Source organism: Protopterus annectens, chromosome 4.part1 (genome assembly GCF_019279795.1).
Source record: "Protopterus annectens isolate FY-2018-M chromosome 4.part1, PAN1.0, whole genome shotgun sequence".
Taxonomy (NCBI): domain Eukaryota; kingdom Metazoa; phylum Chordata; order Ceratodontiformes; family Protopteridae; genus Protopterus; species Protopterus annectens.
In genome coordinates this window covers 307,661,206-307,681,977 of record NC_056734.1, presented here as the reverse complement: position 1 = coordinate 307,681,977, position 20,772 = coordinate 307,661,206, and the positions used below count along the sequence as shown (strand labels likewise).

The following is a 20,772-nucleotide window of genomic DNA, read 5'->3' as shown; positions in this document are numbered from 1 at the left end:
TTGTGCTTACTACGTCGGACTGGAGGTATGTGATGTGGTTTTGTGTTTGCACTGGGCTCTTTGTGGAGTTGGACTGTCTCCCTGCCAGTTGGCATGGGGTTTTAGATTGACAGTGGATAGTGGCAGACCCTTTGAGTGTACTCCAGGAGCATGTTGTTTGTGACAGTTGGAGTGTATGGATGGATGGTGGCTTGATGGATTTGATGGCATGTATACTGTGGTGGTCATGGAGGTGTGGGCAAACATACCTTGGATTTTTGGTGGTGCATGCCTCTAGGTGGTGACATTTCATACCTTTCAACTGTACAGATTTTGCACTATGTCCAAATTTCTTCCTCATATTATCAGGTGTTTCTTATAAATTGTGATTTTCTGGCAAATCATTGCAGTATGACGTCAGAACATAATGGCATACATTTGCTTTTCAAACTTCATATCCAGCAGAAAGTCATGCTAATGTAAAGCCTGTTATTATATCTTTGTTTAAGTTTGTATGAGCAAAATTTTAAAAAATTATTCATATTTTAGGTTTTTTGTACCCCCAGCCAATTATCTGTGCCATTGTCCAGCTTTTAATCCCAGCTTTTATTCTGAGAGTTTGAGAAGTATGGTTGTGCTTGTGGACTGGGAGTATGGTGCTCTCCTGCTTTCATGTTTTTTTATGGAAGATTTGCACTGCTGGCAGTCTGGGCATGCTCCATGAAGAAGTTAACCATTAGGGGAAGGAAGGGGTAGTGTAGGGCCTTAGTGAGGTTCAGACAGGGGGGTTATTTACTGATAAGGAGGGCTTGTTGCGGTGATAGCAGGATTTCATTTTACACATTATAATAAAAAATAAATAAATAAAATAAATAAATACATTTATGATATTCATCTGCAGGCATAGGTTCATCCCAGGTCTACATTAGACTGTGCTGCCTCAGACGTTGTTGGCTATTCAAGAGTTTACATTACTATTCACTGAAATAGCCCTTTTGCATCAAATGCTTGTGAATTCAGCAGTATAATGTATGCGGTCACTTAGGGTCTCGTTTCTCCGATCAGCAAAAAAAAAAAAAAAGAAAGAAAAAAAGAAAAATTCAATGTTCGTGAACAGTGGGTCTCTGGGGTCTTGGTTCTTTTTAGTAGAGATTATGGTCACTTGTGCAATCTTGTGCAATTACTGCTGTTAATGGTGTGCTTTTTTTATCTTTCTCTTCCAGATGACCAGAATGCAGTGTCTTCATCAGCAGTGGGAGGTGATAGGGTCGCATCAGAAGAACTAGTTGCCCAATATAGACTCCATGATGGTGGAACCAGAAGGGGAACCCAGCCAAAAGAGGTGTTGCTCAGCACCAAGGACTAGGTCAGGGACTCATGCCAAGAAACAGTGGGTGTCAACAGAGGTGGCTCCAGCTGGTTCATCAGTGCCTGGAGGACATCAGGACAGAGTATCAGGTAACAATCTTACATTGGGCATTTTGTTGGGCATGGCAAATATGAGGAATGTGGGGATGCTTGGAGATGACAGGGAGTCAGTAGGGGGCGAGTTTGGTCAGGGTTTTAATGGAGCATATGAGGCACTGAGAAATTGCGGGGAAGGTGAGAGGGAAGCAGTTATGGAGGGCAGTGTAGGGTCCATCAGCACCTTGGGATTGGGTTCAGAAGTAGGTTCTCATTTTGGCTTACAGCCAGGCAATTGGTTAATGATGCAGGCTTTGGGTCAAGACTCCACACATTCCTTCTTCAGTTAAGGAGAAGATCTGGAAAAGTGAATATAAAGATGTTTTTGAATTAATTGATGAGAAGGGATACAGTGTCTGGTGGAATCAGAGTCAGCCAACAGCAAAGATTTACTGGCTGCCTTAGTGGCATTGGGTAGGAACAGGGTATGTAGGATACCCCCTAGGACATGGGTTAACTGGGTATTCAGTTTTGTTTATTACATAGCAGTCTTGTTGGAGAAGGTGTTGGGCTACTTTCTCATGATTCAGGAGGCACATCATTTACATCCTGGGAATGCCTAGCTGTGGTATAATCAGAGGTTTCAGAAATGGAAAGCAGTGGCTCACTCTTTTTGCTGGGAGGTGTGGCAGCCAGATATATGGTTGGTTATGATGATGGATAATTATGGGTGGGGTTTTTTAGGAGGAAAGGTGGGACAAGAGAGATGTGTGCATTCGACGTTTAATGCAGGAAGTTGTTTGTGGGTTGGGTGCAAGTTCTTGCATGTCTGCTCAAGGTGTGAGGGGAGTCATCCAGCTGTGCAATGTAGGCAGAGGGAGTTTAACTCTATGACTGTGAACTCAGTAGATGGTGGTTTTCTTTCCTACCAAGGGTTTCAGAGCTGTAGGGGCAGAAGGAATTTTTGAGGGTTATGGGGTGGAATGACCTTCCAGTGGGGTCAGGGGAGGGGGGGTCACATTCCTCCCATTAAGGTGGAAGTTTTGTGGTCCATGTTTCAATGTTTTCCTAATTCTTCTATTAAAGTAGGAGACAGAGGGTTTTTTATGGGGGTTTTCTATTAAATCCAGGGTGGTGGGAGATGGGGTGATTTGCAGGAATTTGTCATCAGTACTGGGTAAGCAGGACATCTTATTGAGTTTGGTGGAGGAGCGTCAGGCGAGTAGGTTGTTGGTGCCTTTTGACAGACCCCATTTGTGACTTTAAGGTTTCTCCATTGGGTCTGGTACTAAAAAAGATGGTTGGTGAGTTCAGGTTAATTCACCACTTGTATCTAGAGGGGAGCTCTGTTAACAGTTTTACTCCAGTTGACGATGCTAAGGTTAATGATGCATCTTTGGATGATGCAGTGAAGGCTATTCAGGGTTTCCAGCATCCATGGGTAGTGAAAGTGGATGTTGAATCTGCTTTTCATCTGCTGCCAGTCAGACAGAGGAATTGGCTGCTGTTAGGCTCTGTAGTAGGAAGCAAATATTATTTTGACAAAGCTATGCCTATGGGCTGTGTGGTAGCATGTGCACCCTTTGAGAAGTTTAGAATGGGTTTGCATTGGATATGGCAGCAAGAAGTGGGTACGCAGAAGGCAGTACATTACTTAGATGACTTTTTATTAGTTGAGGAAGGCTTGGAGGGAGTACAGGAGGGGTTGCAAGAATTTCTGGGGATGTGTGATGAGTTGGGGATCCCATTGTGATGACATAAGTTTGAAGGCCCAGCTAAAGCCTTGGATATTTTGGGTTTATTAGTGGATGCAGATTGGGGATTGTTTTGCTTGCCTATGGATAAGACAGACAGGTTGAAGGCTAAGATTGGGTGAGTCAAGGGTCAGGATAAGGTACCAATTCAGATGGTTATGGAATTGTTAGGACTTTTCAACTTTGCATGTTGGTCAGTGCATCCAGGGCATACATTCTGTAGTTCAGTGGCCTTTTTGTTAAATGGGAGGAAAACCAAACACCAATGGGTTATGGCTAACAAGTTGGTATGGGTGAATTTGGTTCTTTGGTTATCATTTTTGGAACAGTTCAATGGGATTTTCTTTTGGCAGACAGCCTGGGTTGGTCAAGATGACCTGCAGTTGTTCACGGATGCAGTGGGGATATGGGAATGGGAGCATATTTTGGGGGACAATGGTTTGCAGCTCATTGGCCATTACATTGGAAGGAGGAGTGGAAAAGGGAAAGTGCCTTTTAAGAGCTGATGTTAATATGGGCAGCACTGGTGGTCTGTAAGGACAAGCTACTGGGAAGAAGGTAGTCTTTCATTAAGATAACATGGCAGTGGAGCTGGTGCTGCAGACAAAGACTACAAGCTCTGAATTTTTAAAACTAATTTAAAAACAGGAATGAAGACACCATCAAATATAACTCCTGGCAACAGGATAAACATGGGACACCTCCAGAATCTTAAACACAATTTGTTAAAACTCAAATTAAAATGATAAGCACTTTCATCCACTTATACATATAGACTTCATCAGATAAAGCAAATGAAATTAACAGGTGTTTATATAATGACTTTAGGTGTGACATCATACAGTATTGTCTAATCAGAGCAACTCAAACTAAATGCATAGGAATAAGCACAGTTAAAGGTGTATGTACATATATGAGGAACATTTACTCTTGCATTTGTATAATACTATATACCTTGTCTGGTAGTGCTACCAGATGAGGCGTGGCATCTTGGGTTGAGGTGCCCAGGAGGCTGGTCCAACAATCTTGGGCAGTGTCTACTAGGAAAGCATATGGGAGGGCTCTTTATGAGTTCAATGAATTTGTTTTACAATTGCCAGTGGAAGAAGGGGTGTGGTCGGAGGTGCTACTGTTTCATTACTTGGCTCGAAATCGGGGGCCATGTAAGGCTTAGCAAATGGTCAAAGTGGATTGGCAGCAATTATTATATTTGTGCAGATGACCAGGTTGCCCTGTTTTAAGAAATCTTGGATGGTTGAGCATATGTTGAGAGGATGAGGAAGAGTGGATGGAGAACACAGCAATATGCAATGGCCATTGACGAGGCAGATTTTGAAAGTTTTATTGAAGGGTTTGGCTTTATTGAAAGAGGATAACCTCAAGAGCACTCACTGTAAAGCTAAAAGTAAAAAAAAAATAATAACCTTTTAGAGTGATTTGAAAGAGGATATAGTGGATTATGTTGTGTGGACCTCTTTGTGTGTGTGGTTATATTTTGGTGCATTTCGAGTGTCTGAGTTGGTAGGAATGTTAGTTTGTAGGGATTTAGTGATATGTTCTGGGACAATGCACATTGGGTTGTGTAGGTCTAAAATGGATCAGTTAGGAAAAGGTGCATCGATGGTGCTCAGGTAATATAGGATTGTCGGACTTTGTCCAGTAGGTTGGGCTAAGGAGTTATTGCAGACTCACGTCGGGGTCCATATGATTTGTTTTTTTTTTGTTTGGCAGATGGTAGGTGGACAACAAGTGCCCAATTTGTACAAGTCATAAGGAGGGCTTTCTGTTGCATGGGTTTTCCAGATGAGAGGTTTGCAGTTCATTCCTTCCCTATTGTTAGGGCTCAGATTTGCCAAGGGAAGCAGATCCATTGAGGTTATTAGAAGAGTAGGGAGGTGGTCTTCTAATGTATTTTTATGTTATATTAAATAAGGAATTGCATTGCATTAATATTTCTTTTTTTTTTCCTCTTTTAGGAAATCAGATTGTCATCTTAGGTTATTCCTATATTCATTGGGCAGAGAGAAGGGCTGCAGTTAGAATGGATGGAAAGAATTTGGTATTATCTTGGTTAGGCTGTACGGTTACTTGGCATGGGGTTAGAGGCTTTAGGTGGGCTGAGCTGATGCATGAGGTTGAAATGGTAAGATTGCGATTAGGATTTCCATGAATATTGGTGGTGCCCTTAGGCCGTAATGATTTGGGAATGCTTTCTAAGAAACAGTTTGTCATGGATATTCCTACTGCATTTGTGTAACAACTGTGAATATCAGGTTAATTTGCTTTGGCTATCTCAAATCTATATTCCTTAGACGACTCATGCCCAAAGTGATAATTATGTCCTGGACCAACAAGTCAGTAAAAGCTAATGGGCTCATTTGGAATTTGAACCTGAGACCTCTCACACCCAATGTGTGAATTATGTCCCTAGATCAATGAGCCAAAAAATATTCCATATCATAGCATGAGCTGTAATTTTTCTTTACAGAAGTGTTTAAAATGTTTACCTACTGAACAGAGCAGCAATGACGAATTTCAGGCTGAAAAGATCACAAGTACATCACCATAAAAGTAGATATACTAGAAATTGTATTTACAGGCTAGAAATATATGCAATATTTCTGTGTTCAATCCATTTCTAAAATTGAAATAAATTTTTTAAAGATGTAAAATAAAGGCATACACAGTGACAGACTCTACTATCACTGATGATAACTCAGTGAATTGAATGGTTGATTAGATATTACAAATGACTTAATAAATTGCACTAAGGAGAGTCTGAAATTTACCTGTTTCTTTGCATATTTCAAAACATGAGTTATGGAACATCATATGAAAGTTCATAACCTAATGAAACAAATGTTTTTGACAGTTTGGATCCAGATAGTAAAGTTAAGGGCATGTTATAAGTTGTTGGCAACATCTTACATCAAAATAATCTGGATAAGAATTTTTAATAACAAATAGCATTATTATTTAGGGAGCATATAATGAACAACAGTGCTGTTTATACTTTTTCAGGAGCACAAATTGTTGTAAAGATACAAGCATTTGTTTGAAGTATGCATTCATAGTTTGACTTTGAATAGAGTTCAACTTCATTATAAAACTATGGAGAATAGATGTTTGAGGCATAAAAGATCCTGTTTTATTTGACCTCCTATTTCTTTGTTAAAACAGTGAGTCTGCAAACTTCTCCTAAACTGAGATTAACAAAGAATAAAAGCTCACTGGAGGGATGGGTTCCTAACACAGTATGTTTCCAACCTATGCAACAAGTTACTACAACAGGTCAAGCAAAGAACTAAATTGTCTATCTTTAAGGCGAATACTAACAAATGGATCAGTAGAAGAAAATTTACACAAGAATTATCAATTATGGCCCTGTTCAGTCCAGGAGGTAAGCAAAAGAGTGGCAAGAAATTTTAATTGCCTTTATTTAAACTGCATTTACCTAGACATCTTATGGTTCCCTGGGAAGCACTAGATAGTTCTGTGGAACATTTTGGGTAATTTTAACCACTGCAGGAATATTAGAGGTGATCTGTCTAGGTCTCGAGTTGGTAAACAATCTGTCAAAATAGTGAGAGAGAGATGAAGAATCTCTGATATGAATACATATCACTCCTGCATAATAGTAATTATCAGTATAGCCAGACAACACTGTTTTTTGTGCTTTTCATATTCTATTTTAAATTCTGAAAGTTTATTCAAAACTGTATTTTAAGGGTAAAACAGAATTGAAGATATATACTGTTTGTAAAACATAGTTTCTTACTAAGTAGTGATAAATAGTCCATCTGTAAATAAATCAGTTGAATATATTAATAAGTAATAGTGATTTAGGTAACTAACTAATTAAATAAATAGATTAAACATAAATGCTTACCCCTTCCTAGATAAGTACTTGAGGATATTTCTTGAGTTGAGTTCTTCCAATTTACTGATGAGGTTATTTCTGTTGCTTTTGTTGGCACTGTGGATGTTGCTGATGCAGTTGTTACTGTACTGTTATCTGAAAGCAAACAAAAACATCTCCGTCTGTTTTTGCTTTGCTTTTTCTCTACATCTACATCATACTTCTGACAGAAACCAACACTCAGGCTTCTAAATATCCTAAATCTTTAAAAAGTAGAAACTGGGCAGAAAGGAAAAAAAAAAATCAAAAAAGAAATTCAGATCTGAAAAGAGAAAATAAGATCAGCAGTTTGCAGTATTGCATACAAGATTTAATTAAGAAAAACAACTCTGTGATTCTTGAAGAACATGTTGCAGTGAAAGCAATACGACTATAGCAATCATGGCTACAAATACAACAGAGCTTCATGATTCTTGACCGCTTCCCCTTAAGGACCATCACTGTATCATTCTGAGGACATGTGCTTGAACTGAAATGTAAAACAAAATGCACAGCATTCAATGAATTATTACCCACTAGATTTTGTGTCCCTTCTGTGGCACTGATATGGAGCATGGCTATTACCAAACTATAAGACTTCTCTGCTCTTCTAAATGTCGTCTAGTTAACATCAACAGGATTTATAACACAACACAACCCTAAACACATTGACTGCTGAAATCTGGTCTTCTCAATCAAGTCCCCTTTTTAATCAAAATTTAAAATAATGTTGAAACTCTTATGTGCTCTAGCCATCTATCCATGTACAGTAATTTAAGAAACTCACTAGAACCACCATAAGGTACATCTTATAAGAGTGTCTTCTTTTAAGCTTCAGTGGACGTTTTTTTCTTCTCAGTATAGTAACTGTAATAACTGTTATACCACTTTACACTTGCCAGAACTCTGCTAGGTAAGATACTTCTTGACTTCACACATTGACATAATTAGGAATACTAATGCCATTAAAATTTTGTCTGCCTGCTTTTACTTCAGCTATCCCCTTTGAGTATCCCTTCTTACCAATAAATCTTCTCTTTCATAATTTCCAGTATTCTTCAAACTGTTGTCATCCTTAAACTTCTATCACTGCCTAAATGTGCAGACATGTAACTTCTGTTACACTTAAAACACATCTTGCTGTAGACTGTATCCCCTGAGACTTCTTTCAAAGACCACTATAACCTATTGAGTTGATATTGCTCCATTCTTTACTTATACCAAATACACCTACTTATCCATCTATCTAGCTATCTATCTATTACATCCCTACCACTTCTGCACTTAATCCAACATTTCAGTACATACTTGTAATATATAAATATACAAATTTGTTTTACCCTCTTATTTGTATAAGATACAGGTTATAATACCATTTAAAGTGCTCTTCTGTACAGCTATTCTGAACAAAGTACATGCCTTTTATCTGCACATAACTTGCAATATATATATTACTTCCATCTCAATTATTGCCCATTGTACTAGGTGACATCTGCATCAGATTTTCCTCATAGCCGCCCCACTGTGAAACTTCTGTTGGCTTGGTCACTGTCTTGAGACTTTGTATTGAATAAATATCAGACCACTCACCTCTTTAAACCAAAATATTGTTCCTCCTGAGCTTACATGCTTCTCAGTATTAAACATTGACTAAATATAGTATTTAATGACTAAATGCTGCTCACTGATATCAAGAAGCAGTATTCAAACAGGATATATGTTGTATGAATCTGAATTACAGGTTCACTCATCAAGAAAACAGCATTACATAATTTTCTGTGTTTTAGTTTACCTTGTTAATTGTATCCAACTCCACTGCCTACACCACATTCTGAATTTTGATGAAGAAGAAAAACTGCACCTTCTAGCCTCAAAATAACTGAATGAAATATCACTACTTCTACTACTGGCCACTGAGGTGGAACTCTTCTTTAAAAGTAGCTGTACTGGCCCTTTTTGGAAAGTTGGTATCTAAATGGGATCCAGGAATGCTTATCCTTGATTTTACAGGATGTCAAAATGATAAAAACACACAAAACTCTGATTTCGAAGGAGAGCAAGGCCCCCTGTGCCCCCACACCCTCTGCCAATTATATATACCCACTCTGAGATTGTATTACTGTGGCAAAAAAGACAATTTCCCCATCCGTACTGTAAAATTGATCTCAGTACAAATGGTTCGACATTCTATAAAGTCAAACATATCAAATAAAAAATAAGTTCAATTTTGTGGATAATTGATATTCTAAATATGGTCCAGAAACTTATATCCATGATATTACAGAACATTAGAAATGGCCACAACACACAAAACTGTGATATCATGTGCGTGTGTGTGTGTGTGTGGGGGGGGTGGTGCAAGTCCTCTGCACCCCCTACACCCTATGCTAATTATATATACCAACTTCAAGATCGCAGTTCCATTGAGAAAAGAGCAAACTCTCCTATCCCTACTGTACTGCAGTCTCAGTGAAAATGGTTCAGCATTCCATAAAGTCAAGTATATGAGTCTGATCATATGACAGAAAGTTGATATTCTAAAAGGGATCAATTCAGTAGCATACTGAATAGTGTTGTTCCTCTTATAGGTTATATTTAGCATTTCTCTTGTTCTTAGTCGGGAATAGACCTGATCTGGTGAATAAACAGTGTAGCAAAACTGAGGAAGCACCAGTTATTAGTCTGTGTCAGGCATTCATGGAGGGCTCTTGTGTTTTGATAGGGTTCAGTGACTGCAATCAGTTTGTAATCATCTTAAAACTTCATCAGCCAGAGGCCCTTTATGTTAGCATTGACCTCTAGGAAGTAGATGTCAAACAGGAGCAGCACCAGCACTAAGCCCTGTGGTGCCACTCTAATATCTAGCCTTTTTGTGGAGGAAGATGCCCCTATTCTAATGTCTTTGGTCATGCATGTAACTCAGCTATCAATTCAAGGGGTGATGTAGGGGGTTAGTGAACTTTTCTGCAATGCAAAAGTAGGGTATTGTGTCAAATGCCTTGTTCATGCTGAGATAAGCAGTATGAACAATTCTGCCCTCATCCATTGCTGTAGTGACCTTCTCGAAAAAGTCCACAAGGTTGAGTATGCAAGACCTGACCATGATAAGCCTGAACTGATTTGGGTCCTATGTTCGCAGGTTGCTTATTTCATCATTTCAATTATACATTATAAGTCTCTCCATAGCTTTACATCTTAGATCAGTCAAGCTTATGGGTCAATAACTCCCCAAGTCTGTGGATCGCTCAACCTTGTGGAGTAGGATAACCATTACAGTCCTCCATTTGTTTGTTATGAATCCTTTTTGGAGACTGTGATTAAATAGTGATTCTACTGGGGCACATAATTCATGTTTCATGCTATTAAGGAGGCATCCTGAAATGTTATCAGAACCCATCGATGCAGTGTTCTTAGTTTTGGAGTAGCAGCTCTCTAGTCATAGTTAGGGAGTTATGGATTTGAGTATTTCCTGAGGTGCAGCTGGAAGCGGGGGGGGGGAGTAACATTGTAGCTAAATGTATTGGCCAGCAGATTTGCTGTATCTTCTGGTGCCATACAAGTGGCACTAATTAGAAATAATTCAGTACATTTCTGTCTACTGTCTTTGATGTGACAACCATAGCTGAAGAAACCATTGTGATTGTTCTTGGCCTGGTGGCTAATTGTACCTGAAATTTGACTTTGGTAAACATCATTGGCCCTTATGTTGCTTGTTTTAGTTGAGGAAAGACTTTTTTGCTATGCTGAGCATTGCACCTCCTAACTTTTGCTATGAATGTCTTCCTTTTGTAGTGTAATCTACTGATGTTGGGATTTAACAGGGTGTCCTGTTTTTAAGTTTATCCTGCACATAATATTGCTAAATACAGCTGCCACTGCGCAGCTGTTATTGTGATAATACAGGGTTTCTTTGAATAATTCTACACAGACAGGGATATTCTCGTGTTGGGGAGGGGGGTCAGTTTTGCCAGGATGTCACTTAATAGTAGGAAGTTTGCCCTTGAATAATTCCCAAATGTTCCAGGGTCAGTTGGTGTCCCTGCTTTTACCTTTTTTCAAAGGAGACAGCTTTATGGTATGACCAGCAATGATATTACACTAGGGAGGGTGCAGCATTCCACCACATTTGCGAGAACCAGATCAAGGATGCTTGCATTACTAGTGAATATACAGACTAACTGTTCCACGATCTTTGCATATATAAAGTCCAGGAATCCCTGATCCAATTAAATTTTGGTAGTGTGTGATTTCCAGTTAATATTGAGGTAGTTTAAGTCTCCATGTGTATGGTGTTGGGTTGGATGGGGAGTGTCTCCAGTAAATTTAAGTATGCATTATGTTTCTTTTTTTTTCTGATTCACAGAGTGGGATCTACAGCTTACACAGATATGGCAAGGGACTTTGTCTTCAGCAAAGCGATGGATGGATTGTATGATAGAAGAACTTTGAGGCATGACTGTCAAAGATGGTAGGAGAGTGGTACTGAATCAAGACAGAGATGGCAACAGCTGACAAAATGCCCTGATTCCATGTTGAAAAAATGATGCAAAAAAGGTGGCTGATGATGATGAGGATGATGACTTTTGCAGACCACCTCTGGAAAAGCAGCATGGTCTGTCAGGTATATTCTCCATTATCGACAGATATTGAAACCCTTTCAAATTATCACCATATCCCAAGCTAAAATTATTTTCTGCTTCCATTGTGGCATCATCTTTAATAGAAGGTACAATGCTGATCAGTGTTAGGCTATACTGGCCTGGGACATATAGTCCGAAAGCACCATCATGTGTCTCTTCATATCATCTGTCTCTTCATGTAATCCAGGGAGATGTGTCTGAATTCATTTACACCCACATGGACTATGACCGAGTCATACTGGTATTTGTGGTGCAATGTTCTTAGTGCAGGTGTGCTCTGATGGATCTTGGCCCCTGTCAGACAGCTAACTGTGACTCTCTCCTTACTTATCCTGGTGAGTGGGAAAACTGTGTGTCTCACAGTGGAGTCTCCAATAAGGAAAGTATTGGGTTTGTGGTGCTGAGCCTTATTGTCTTAGAAGCTGAGACACTGTGGGATGTTGCAATATGTATAATGTTGTACATTGATTTTGAAGAATGTTCTTGAGATTGCTCAAAATACTTTTTGTTTGTACAATGTCTGTGAAGTCTTTGTGGTTTGGAAATATCACATTTAATAGCTTCAGCATAAGTGTCTTTATGTGTCTTGTCCATACTCTGTAAGGTGGGTGCAATATGTGTTACTGAAAACCTGTTTGTTATTATTTATATTTGTATGGGAGAGGCATCCCTCCATTAAGTAACCACATCCCTCACTGATAACATTAGTTTCTTTAAGAATTAAGTGGATGGCATTAAACATCAGACAATTACTACATTGGCTCAGGATGTCCACATCCACCAGTCTGGTTGCATAGATGCAGAAGAGTGCTTGCCCATGACTACAGATCCTTATATCATGATCTACAAGGGGATGGTCCAGGAGGTGTTTACAACTGTCTAGCTTGGTTGCTGTAAGAGTAGAGACTACAATCTGGACATTGCTGTGCAACAGCTGGAGTGAGGGAGCCCCTTTAACATGGGAGCACACCCTCCTCAGTTAAAACAAGCAAATATTATTGTAGTGACATCCTGTTAAAGAAATGTTCTAAATGGCCTCTCTAAGGAGGAAACACAGCATCTGTTGTACCTGCTAATATAGTAGGCTGCATCCTACATGAGAGCCAACATGGATTACTAACAGCATTGTGAACTCCTTCCATTTGTAGTGTAACCACCGCCTGCATTCCAGCTAACTGGGAAATGGCAATTGTTATCCCTTTGCACAGAGGTGGTGCATCCACTGCCCACTTGAACTATAGACCAATTTGCCTGAGTAGCTATATCTATAATCCCATGGGGCAAATCATCATGGACATGATCAGCAAAGATATATGTTATCTATAAACAGCCGACCCTACACTGTTTGGGTTTCTGAAAGGAAGATCCTGCCTGATAAACCAAGTGGACATGTATGAGGCAGTCCCCAAGGACCTGGATGAGGCTACAGAGAGCACCCATGCAATACCAGGCTACAACTTTTACCACACTTTTCGGCCACCAAACCAGGACCAAAACACTAAAGGTGGAGAAGTGTCCATATTCACCAAGGATATTCACACCACCAGGCTAGTTGCACAACACAATGCATCTGAAAATCTCCAGATGCAACTAACACTAGGTAAGACTGCAATCCAAATTGTAGCTTGCTACAGATCCCCCACCATGCCCCAAGATTCTTACTATACCTTTCTAAACATACTGAAAAATATTAAGATACAACCAAACACCCTAATATTGGATGATTTCAACTACCCTGCCATTAACTGGGAAAACTACTCGTGTACCAACACCTTTGCCCAATGGTTCTTGGAGTTCATAAATTCCAACGCCCTGGATCAACTAATCCATAGTCCCACCAGGTGCTCCAATATCCTAGACCTGGTCATTACCAACATGGGAAATCAATGCTCCACACCTATGGTCACCCCCCTCATTGGTCAGGTCTAACCATAAGCTAATCACCCTTAACATCCACATCCCACTCCCACCCCCCAGTAAGGAAACCTCCATAAAAAACTTCTCCAAAGCCAACTTCATGCTACTTAAGTCAGAAGTGACAAATTTCATGACACCCATGCAGATGGGGACTGAAAGTTCAATTGCTGAATCCCACACTAAGGCACTGTACAAACACATCCACTCATGCATGAATCATGCCATCCCAAATAGAACCAAGATGCTCTCCTCCAAAGAAAGGAAGCCAATGTGGTGGTCCCCTGCCATAAACAAACTTTACAACAAAAGGAAGAAACTATTGCAGAAAAGAGGAAAATCCCAGGATGCAACAAACTCCCTTTCCTGCCTCAGTAAGAAGCTGAGATCCCTCATAAAATCCTCCAAAGCTAGTTATGAAAATAAAATTGCCAAAGATTCCAAAGACAACCACAAGGCATTATATAACTATGTCAAAAATCTAAATGGCAATGTTCAGATATGCACTGAGCTACAACAGAATGACATTAAATATACTGATCCCAATGATATTGCCAGTTTCCTGGCAGATCAAGTCAGTACCAACTTCACCCCCCTCTCACCCGCTAAACGGCCCATCTCAATACTGGAAGATTGCCAAATTCTGGTAATAATGGCCACACAGGTAAACAATGCACTCTCCAAAGCTAAAAATACAGCATTCATGGGACCAGATGACATCTTGGGCTGTGTACTACATGAACTACAAAATGAACTGGCACCTCACCTAAGTGTCATGTTTAATCATAGCCTCACGTCAGACTTCGTGCCCACTGAGTGGCGCATAGCTACAGTTATCCCACTCCACAAGGGGGGATCCACCTTGGATCCCAGGAACTACCGCCCCATCAGTCTGATGAGCCTGATCTGCAAGGACATGGAACATATTATCGTGGAACTTATAAACAAAGACATTGGCAACCTTCAAACACTGGACCCCACCCAGTTTGCATTTGTGAAGGGCTGATCTTGTCTCCTGAACCTGACTGTCTTCTTCAAATCAGTCTCCAGAGCCATTGAGAGGGTAAGGCAGTCCACACAGCCTATCTGGACCTCACCAAGGCCTTTGACACCATCCCCCACTCTGGAATCATAGATAGACTTACTAAGCTGGGCATTAATCCCTATGTCACTTTTTGGGTTGCCAACTGGCTTACTGACAGAACCCACATTGTAAAAGTAGCCGACTCTAAATCCAGCTTCAGACAAGTGACAAGTGGAGTACCTCAGGGTTCAATCCTGGGACTGCTCTTGTTTGGCATCTACTTCTCTGAAGTACAGGCCAACACTAAGAGACTCTGGCTAACAAAGTTCGCAGATGACTACAAACTGGGAGCCATTATTGAATCCCCAAATGATGTGGATAGTCTACAAAAGAGCCTTACAGAAACAGATGCTTGGTGCCAGAGCCATGGGTTCAAGCTCAATACCAAGAAATGTATGGTTATCCCCTTTGGGAAAAAAGCATGCACCCATGAATTACCACATAGGTGGCAGTACACTAAACACCGAAAGTGTGATAAGAGATTTAGGGACACAGGTGGACTGTGGTTTCACCTTCGATAACCACATCGCTACAACAGTCAGGAAATCCTTCTATGTGGCACACCTCCTCACCAAGGGCTTTTCATCCAGAAAAAAGGAGGTCATTGTCCTACTGTACTCATCCCTCATTAGAATACAATGCCCTATTTGGTATGTACTTCTCAAGACATCTGCAACAACTGGAAAGGCTGCAGAAATACGTCACTAAAAGAATCACAGGCCTAAAGCAGATGCACTACACTGACTGCCTTAAAAAACTCCTCTACTCAGAGGTGATCTCTGCTTAACATACAAGGCCATGTCAAACCCAGAGCTGTTGGACATGCTAGACTTAAAGAAATCCCAATCCCTCAGAACCACACGCTCCAGGCATCTAAAGCTTGTCATCACAATAAACAAAACATGGAGGAGGGATAGGTTCCTGACCCAGAGACTCCCCAGACTCTGGAATAGATTGACCATGCATGTCAAGCAGAATGCCTCTTTGGCCCTCTTCAAAAGGAACCTTGATGACTGGATGGGAGAAATCTACCCCGGGGATCACTTCAGTCGCCCTGCTAGACAGGGTTCCAGGGAAGTAAATAGTGTGGGAAGAAATAGCCAGGGTATTCTTATAGCTAGCTTTTTATAGGCCCTAGGGCTGATAGCCTGGTAACAACCTATGAACCTATATAACCCCCTGGACTTAGCCAGCCCTGTGACACTATCCCCCACTCAGGCATCATTGACAACATTGCCAAAGTAGACCTCAACAGTAATTTCATTAGAGGCGTCAGTAAGTGGCTAACTAATAGTAATTATGCTCAAAATAGGGGAATCCACCTCAAATAGCTGATCTGTAACCAGTGGTGTACCACAGGGCTTAGTCCCCGCTCTTCTACTGTTTGGAATCCATTTAAACACAGTACAAGCACAACATGGGTGTCTATGGCTGACAAGGTTGGCTGATGCCTGCTAACTGTGGGCTGTCATAAAATCTCCCATTTATGTCAAGATCCTACAAAAGGATCTTCATGGACAAATGCTTGTTGACATACTCATGGCCATAAACTCCATGCACATATGTGTGTAGTATAATTTACATCTCTAACATCAATGTGTCTGGTAAGCAGCACATCAGTAGCAAAGCCTGATGTACATACTCCAGGGTGATAGACCTGGGCACATAGACATGGGCACAAAGGTTTACACTTACTTTACCTTATATCACAATGTCTCTCCAGTTGTAAGAAGAGGATTATATGTTGGTCATGTCATAACTGAGGGCACAGTCAGCATAACATGACATAGGCATAATCTCCATGTAGCCTTCCCTCATCAGGCCAGTGTTTGAGTGCAATGACCATTTTGACAGGTTCCTTTACAAGCACTGGTGGCAGTTGCACATAACACAACTTTTCCTCACAAGGGAACTACACACCATCAGTATGTAACCTATGGGGATCGTCTGACATAACTGTCATTGTAGCCTGTGTGAAATACACTATTCAGAGGTGATCCTCTGCCTTGCATATAAGTCAGTGTCTGACCTTGCTTTATTGGAAATGCTGCATCTGTAGGTGGAATTGGTGCATGGATTACTCACTGTAAAGACATTAACTTGGTGTGTGACATTAATGTCACATGCTGGTGGGAGAGAGAGAGAGATGTCTGCAGACTTTAAAATACCTTTGAAACAGACTCCCACCTAATGCCAAACAGAGTACCGAATTATCCCTCCCCAAATGCGATCTGTCTGATTGGCTGGGTGACTGTTATTTCACCACAGGCCTTCTGCCTGTGTCCCTCATGGACAGGGGCAATATATGCTGATCGTGTAAATAAGGTTAAACAGTTGACTAGGATTGTAAAGGCCCTAGGGCCAGTATGCTAGTAAAGTCCAATGAGCCTATGATCCTATATGCTGCAGTAAAATGCTCTCCCATCCACAGCTACGGTGACAATAGCACCACTACTGCTTAATGTTTACAGAACACTACACAGCACACACACAAACACACACACACACACACACACACACACACACACACACACACACACACACACAACACACACACACAATAAGTTGGTTGTAATCAGATTAGAACTTCTACCTTTGCATTGGTACACACTACAGAGCACAGTACTTAATGCACATGCCACAGCTCAAGCCTATTAGGAACATCTGTTTAGGTAATTTTATGCTAGATGAGATTAGCAGGCCTTGTTATGGCCAGGAATTTGGATGCCTATGTCATCTGGTACAAAGAAAATACTGCAAAACGCTACCTATTTCTATGTATGGTGATCAAGTGTGTTTTGGAGGGAGATGCACACACACACACACACACACACACACACACACACACACACACACACACACACAGAAAAACAAAGTGGGCTGGAGTGAGATTAGAACCCCTACCTATCTAGCCTTAGACACTACAGATCACAGCAATTATCATACACAAAATGGCAGAAGATTGATTTACACATGACTGGAGGTAAACTACTTGTGGATTACATAAACTAAAGCTTGTCTTGGACAGCATATGTAGTCAGCAGGGTGGCATGTGCTTCTTACTGTTTTCTGCATCTAGTAGCCTAGCAGCCAGATAACTGTTTCTTATCCTAGCTATGTGGCTACAGTAGCCATTTTGGACATATGTGGCTGTTTGCATTTGGATGGGCAAGTCCAATGTGCCCTGTCAATGTGTGTATAGACAACATTATACATTACATCACCTGTTCATGTGTTTGCGTATGTGTGGTGACATCCAGCAAATGCAGTAGCTGTAGTAAGTACTTTAGCTAGTGTTGAGACCTTACTTTTGGTCCTTTGAGCAACATTATATATGTGCCATAGTGCAGCTTTACTCACCATTATCAGGGTATGTGGGACAATGCAGACATACTCACTTATACAACTATATATATATATATATATATATATATATAAAACAGGGATGTATATATAAATGGAGATGTGTGCATGTGTATGATATATATGTGTTATGTAGATATCTGGGGAGAGACAGAGACAGAGAAGTATGTGTTTATATATGTATATGTATATATATATATATATATATATATATATATATATATATATATATATATATATACATATACATCTGTAGGGGGACAGTGATAGTGACAGATATGTATACATATATGTATATATCTATAGACACATCTATATATAAAAAGTCATTTTGAATGAGGAGCAGCAGGATTGCACTCTGCTAAACTAAGTGTATGAGTATGCCCAGTTTGATTTTTCACTAGGTATAAACTGACTCCAACCCACACCTGCCTGTACTCCAGACTGGGACTTTATGTGTTACACAATAAGACATCTGTCCATGTTTCTGAACTGCTCTACTTCACTCACATTGGGTACAACTTTCTGACTTGTCTGATATCATTAATATTTGCAAAGGTTAATATTATACCACACACAGAATTGCAGTCTCTAAACCACCAGGTAATGACCCCGCACATCAAAAAGAAGTGGATGCTTCTAGATTAGAACCATGAATGCCATCACACATGATAATTGCCCTAGTCTATTGAGCAGCACAAGCATCATGACGGACAGGGGTCATTCATCACATAGTCACCTGCATAAATATGTACATTGTTATTCCTGTGTTAAGTAAGACATACAATGTAAGATCAATTTCTACATTACTGTCCTGAGACTGCCTGGCATGTTGATATACAATTGCTGAGTTACTGTTACAGCAGTTACAAGGGGACACTGCTGTGTTGTGGGTGGGGAAACAACATCACATGTTGTGCTGGAATTCACAGTAGTCTGCCTGTCATGCACTGTTGAACATCTCCCTTGACTGATGTGCCAGTAATCTGTTGCAGTAGGACTGCATGAATTTTCCATGCTTGAGGCCTAGTAAATACTAATGAAAACATGCTCGGGGAATGGGTATCTGTAGTCCCATGTGGATGTTATGCCTGTCCAGGTGGCCCACCACATTTACTTGCATAATGTACCAAATCGATATATACACTGTCATATCATAATAATCCTTATGAGTACTAGGTTTGTTATGGACTTACTTTGCAAATGCAGCAGATGACACAACTGGAGTTCAGGGATGACTCTGTCAGATGCAAGCGGTATACAGCCAATACATGGATAGGAACAGGATGTGTGGGTTGCCTGCCATCTGTTTTAATTTCTGTATGTGAGTAAGGGAAGGTAAGTCTCTAGGTCCCTAGGTTGTCAGTAAATGTGCTATGTGTTGGCTTTTAGCCAAAACCAGGGCATGCTGAGCATGCCTACATCTACCTACAGGGACATCAGCAGGGGTTCCTCCTCCTGTGTCTGTGGCTGTTGTGACATAGGCACTGGTGGGGGGGGGCTGTGTATCCCATCCCTTTGCTGATTCTGCTGCAGCTGTTTCTGCAGGATCAGATTGTGTAGCATAGTACATACTGTGATTATTTGTGCACATGTGGCTCCGCCAGCTATATCAAGGCATCTGAACAATGACTTCAGAAACCAAAGCACATGCTCTATGATGTTCCTAGTTTGTGCATGTGCCTCATTATGGTGTTCTTCTTTGGGTGTGTGTGCATTTCTGATGGGTGCCATCATCCATGGTTCCAGGGCATAGCCAGCATACCCCAAAAAATGGCTGTGAGGGATGCCCCCCCCCAGCAAACATCTGGTACAGCTGTGATGTGTGCCAGATATGGGAGTCATGATAACTGCCAGGACTGCCAGCACACATATTCAGAAAAATTCCCTGGGCATTGCACATGACCTGGCAGCACACCTCTCAAGTGTACCTCATTACGAGGAACGTACCTCATTTGGGGTCTTAAAAAGTTCATGTTCCTCAAAGTTCTACATAGAAAGGGTCTGTCACACATTCAGTGTTAGGAATTTTTTTTAAGTGAAATCCATGGTAAATAGAAATTAATCATATTAATTCATTAAAGGATCTTTTTTATAAGTAAAACCAGCGTATTTTAACCATCCTATGACCTTCCTAGTTGAAGTTGTTAGTAAGCCATTAGTATGTGTTCAACATTTTGCCCATTTGTTCCACATTATGAAGGTGAGTGTTCCTCATTTTGGAGATGGAAGGTTGAGAGCTATGTCTGACAGTTGATGGAATGATACCCCTTGCAGTTGATGTAGATTCTACTGTTCTCATCAACTGGTGCCTTGATGTGTACATGAATGCAATCTATGGCACCCAGTACTTCAGGGTAGTGTGCTACATGGTAGAACTGTTGCATATTGCTGGCTCTCGCCGCAAGGGAGAGGAGAAAATATATGTGCTCACTGGCCTGTGGTAGCATAGCATCCAGATATTGGTGGAGTGTCTTGGATGCAGATGCCTGTGACACCCCTCCCCCATCATGTCCCCAGTTGATCTTTGAAAAGTACCTGTACGTAGTATCATAAGGGCTACACATACCTTTATTTCCACTGGGATGGGTACCCCTCTGTTGGCTCTGGCTCTGAGTTGAGGGCGGCAGAGCTCAGTCAGTTCTTGTAATTTGTCGCTGTTTACCTGTAGCACTTTACAATCTACAGTTCATGTAGCTACACAAAGGTTACGCTGGGCCTATACACTCTTCTCTT

The 20,772-nt window shown here is 40.7% G+C and overlaps 1 protein-coding gene across 2 annotated transcripts in view; it reads right to left on the bottom strand.

The window, feature by feature from the left end:
- Positions 1-20,772, bottom strand: part of LOC122800842 (probable GPI-anchored adhesin-like protein PGA55) — an 813,969-nt gene that overhangs the window by 674,584 nt on the left and 118,613 nt on the right. For both annotated transcript variants that reach the window (XM_044070155.1, XM_044070156.1), the window contains one exon: positions 7,027-7,152. In XM_044070155.1, the coding sequence (XP_043926090.1) occupies positions 7,027-7,152 (126 nt within the window). The remainder of the gene's footprint in view (positions 1-7,026; positions 7,153-20,772) is intronic.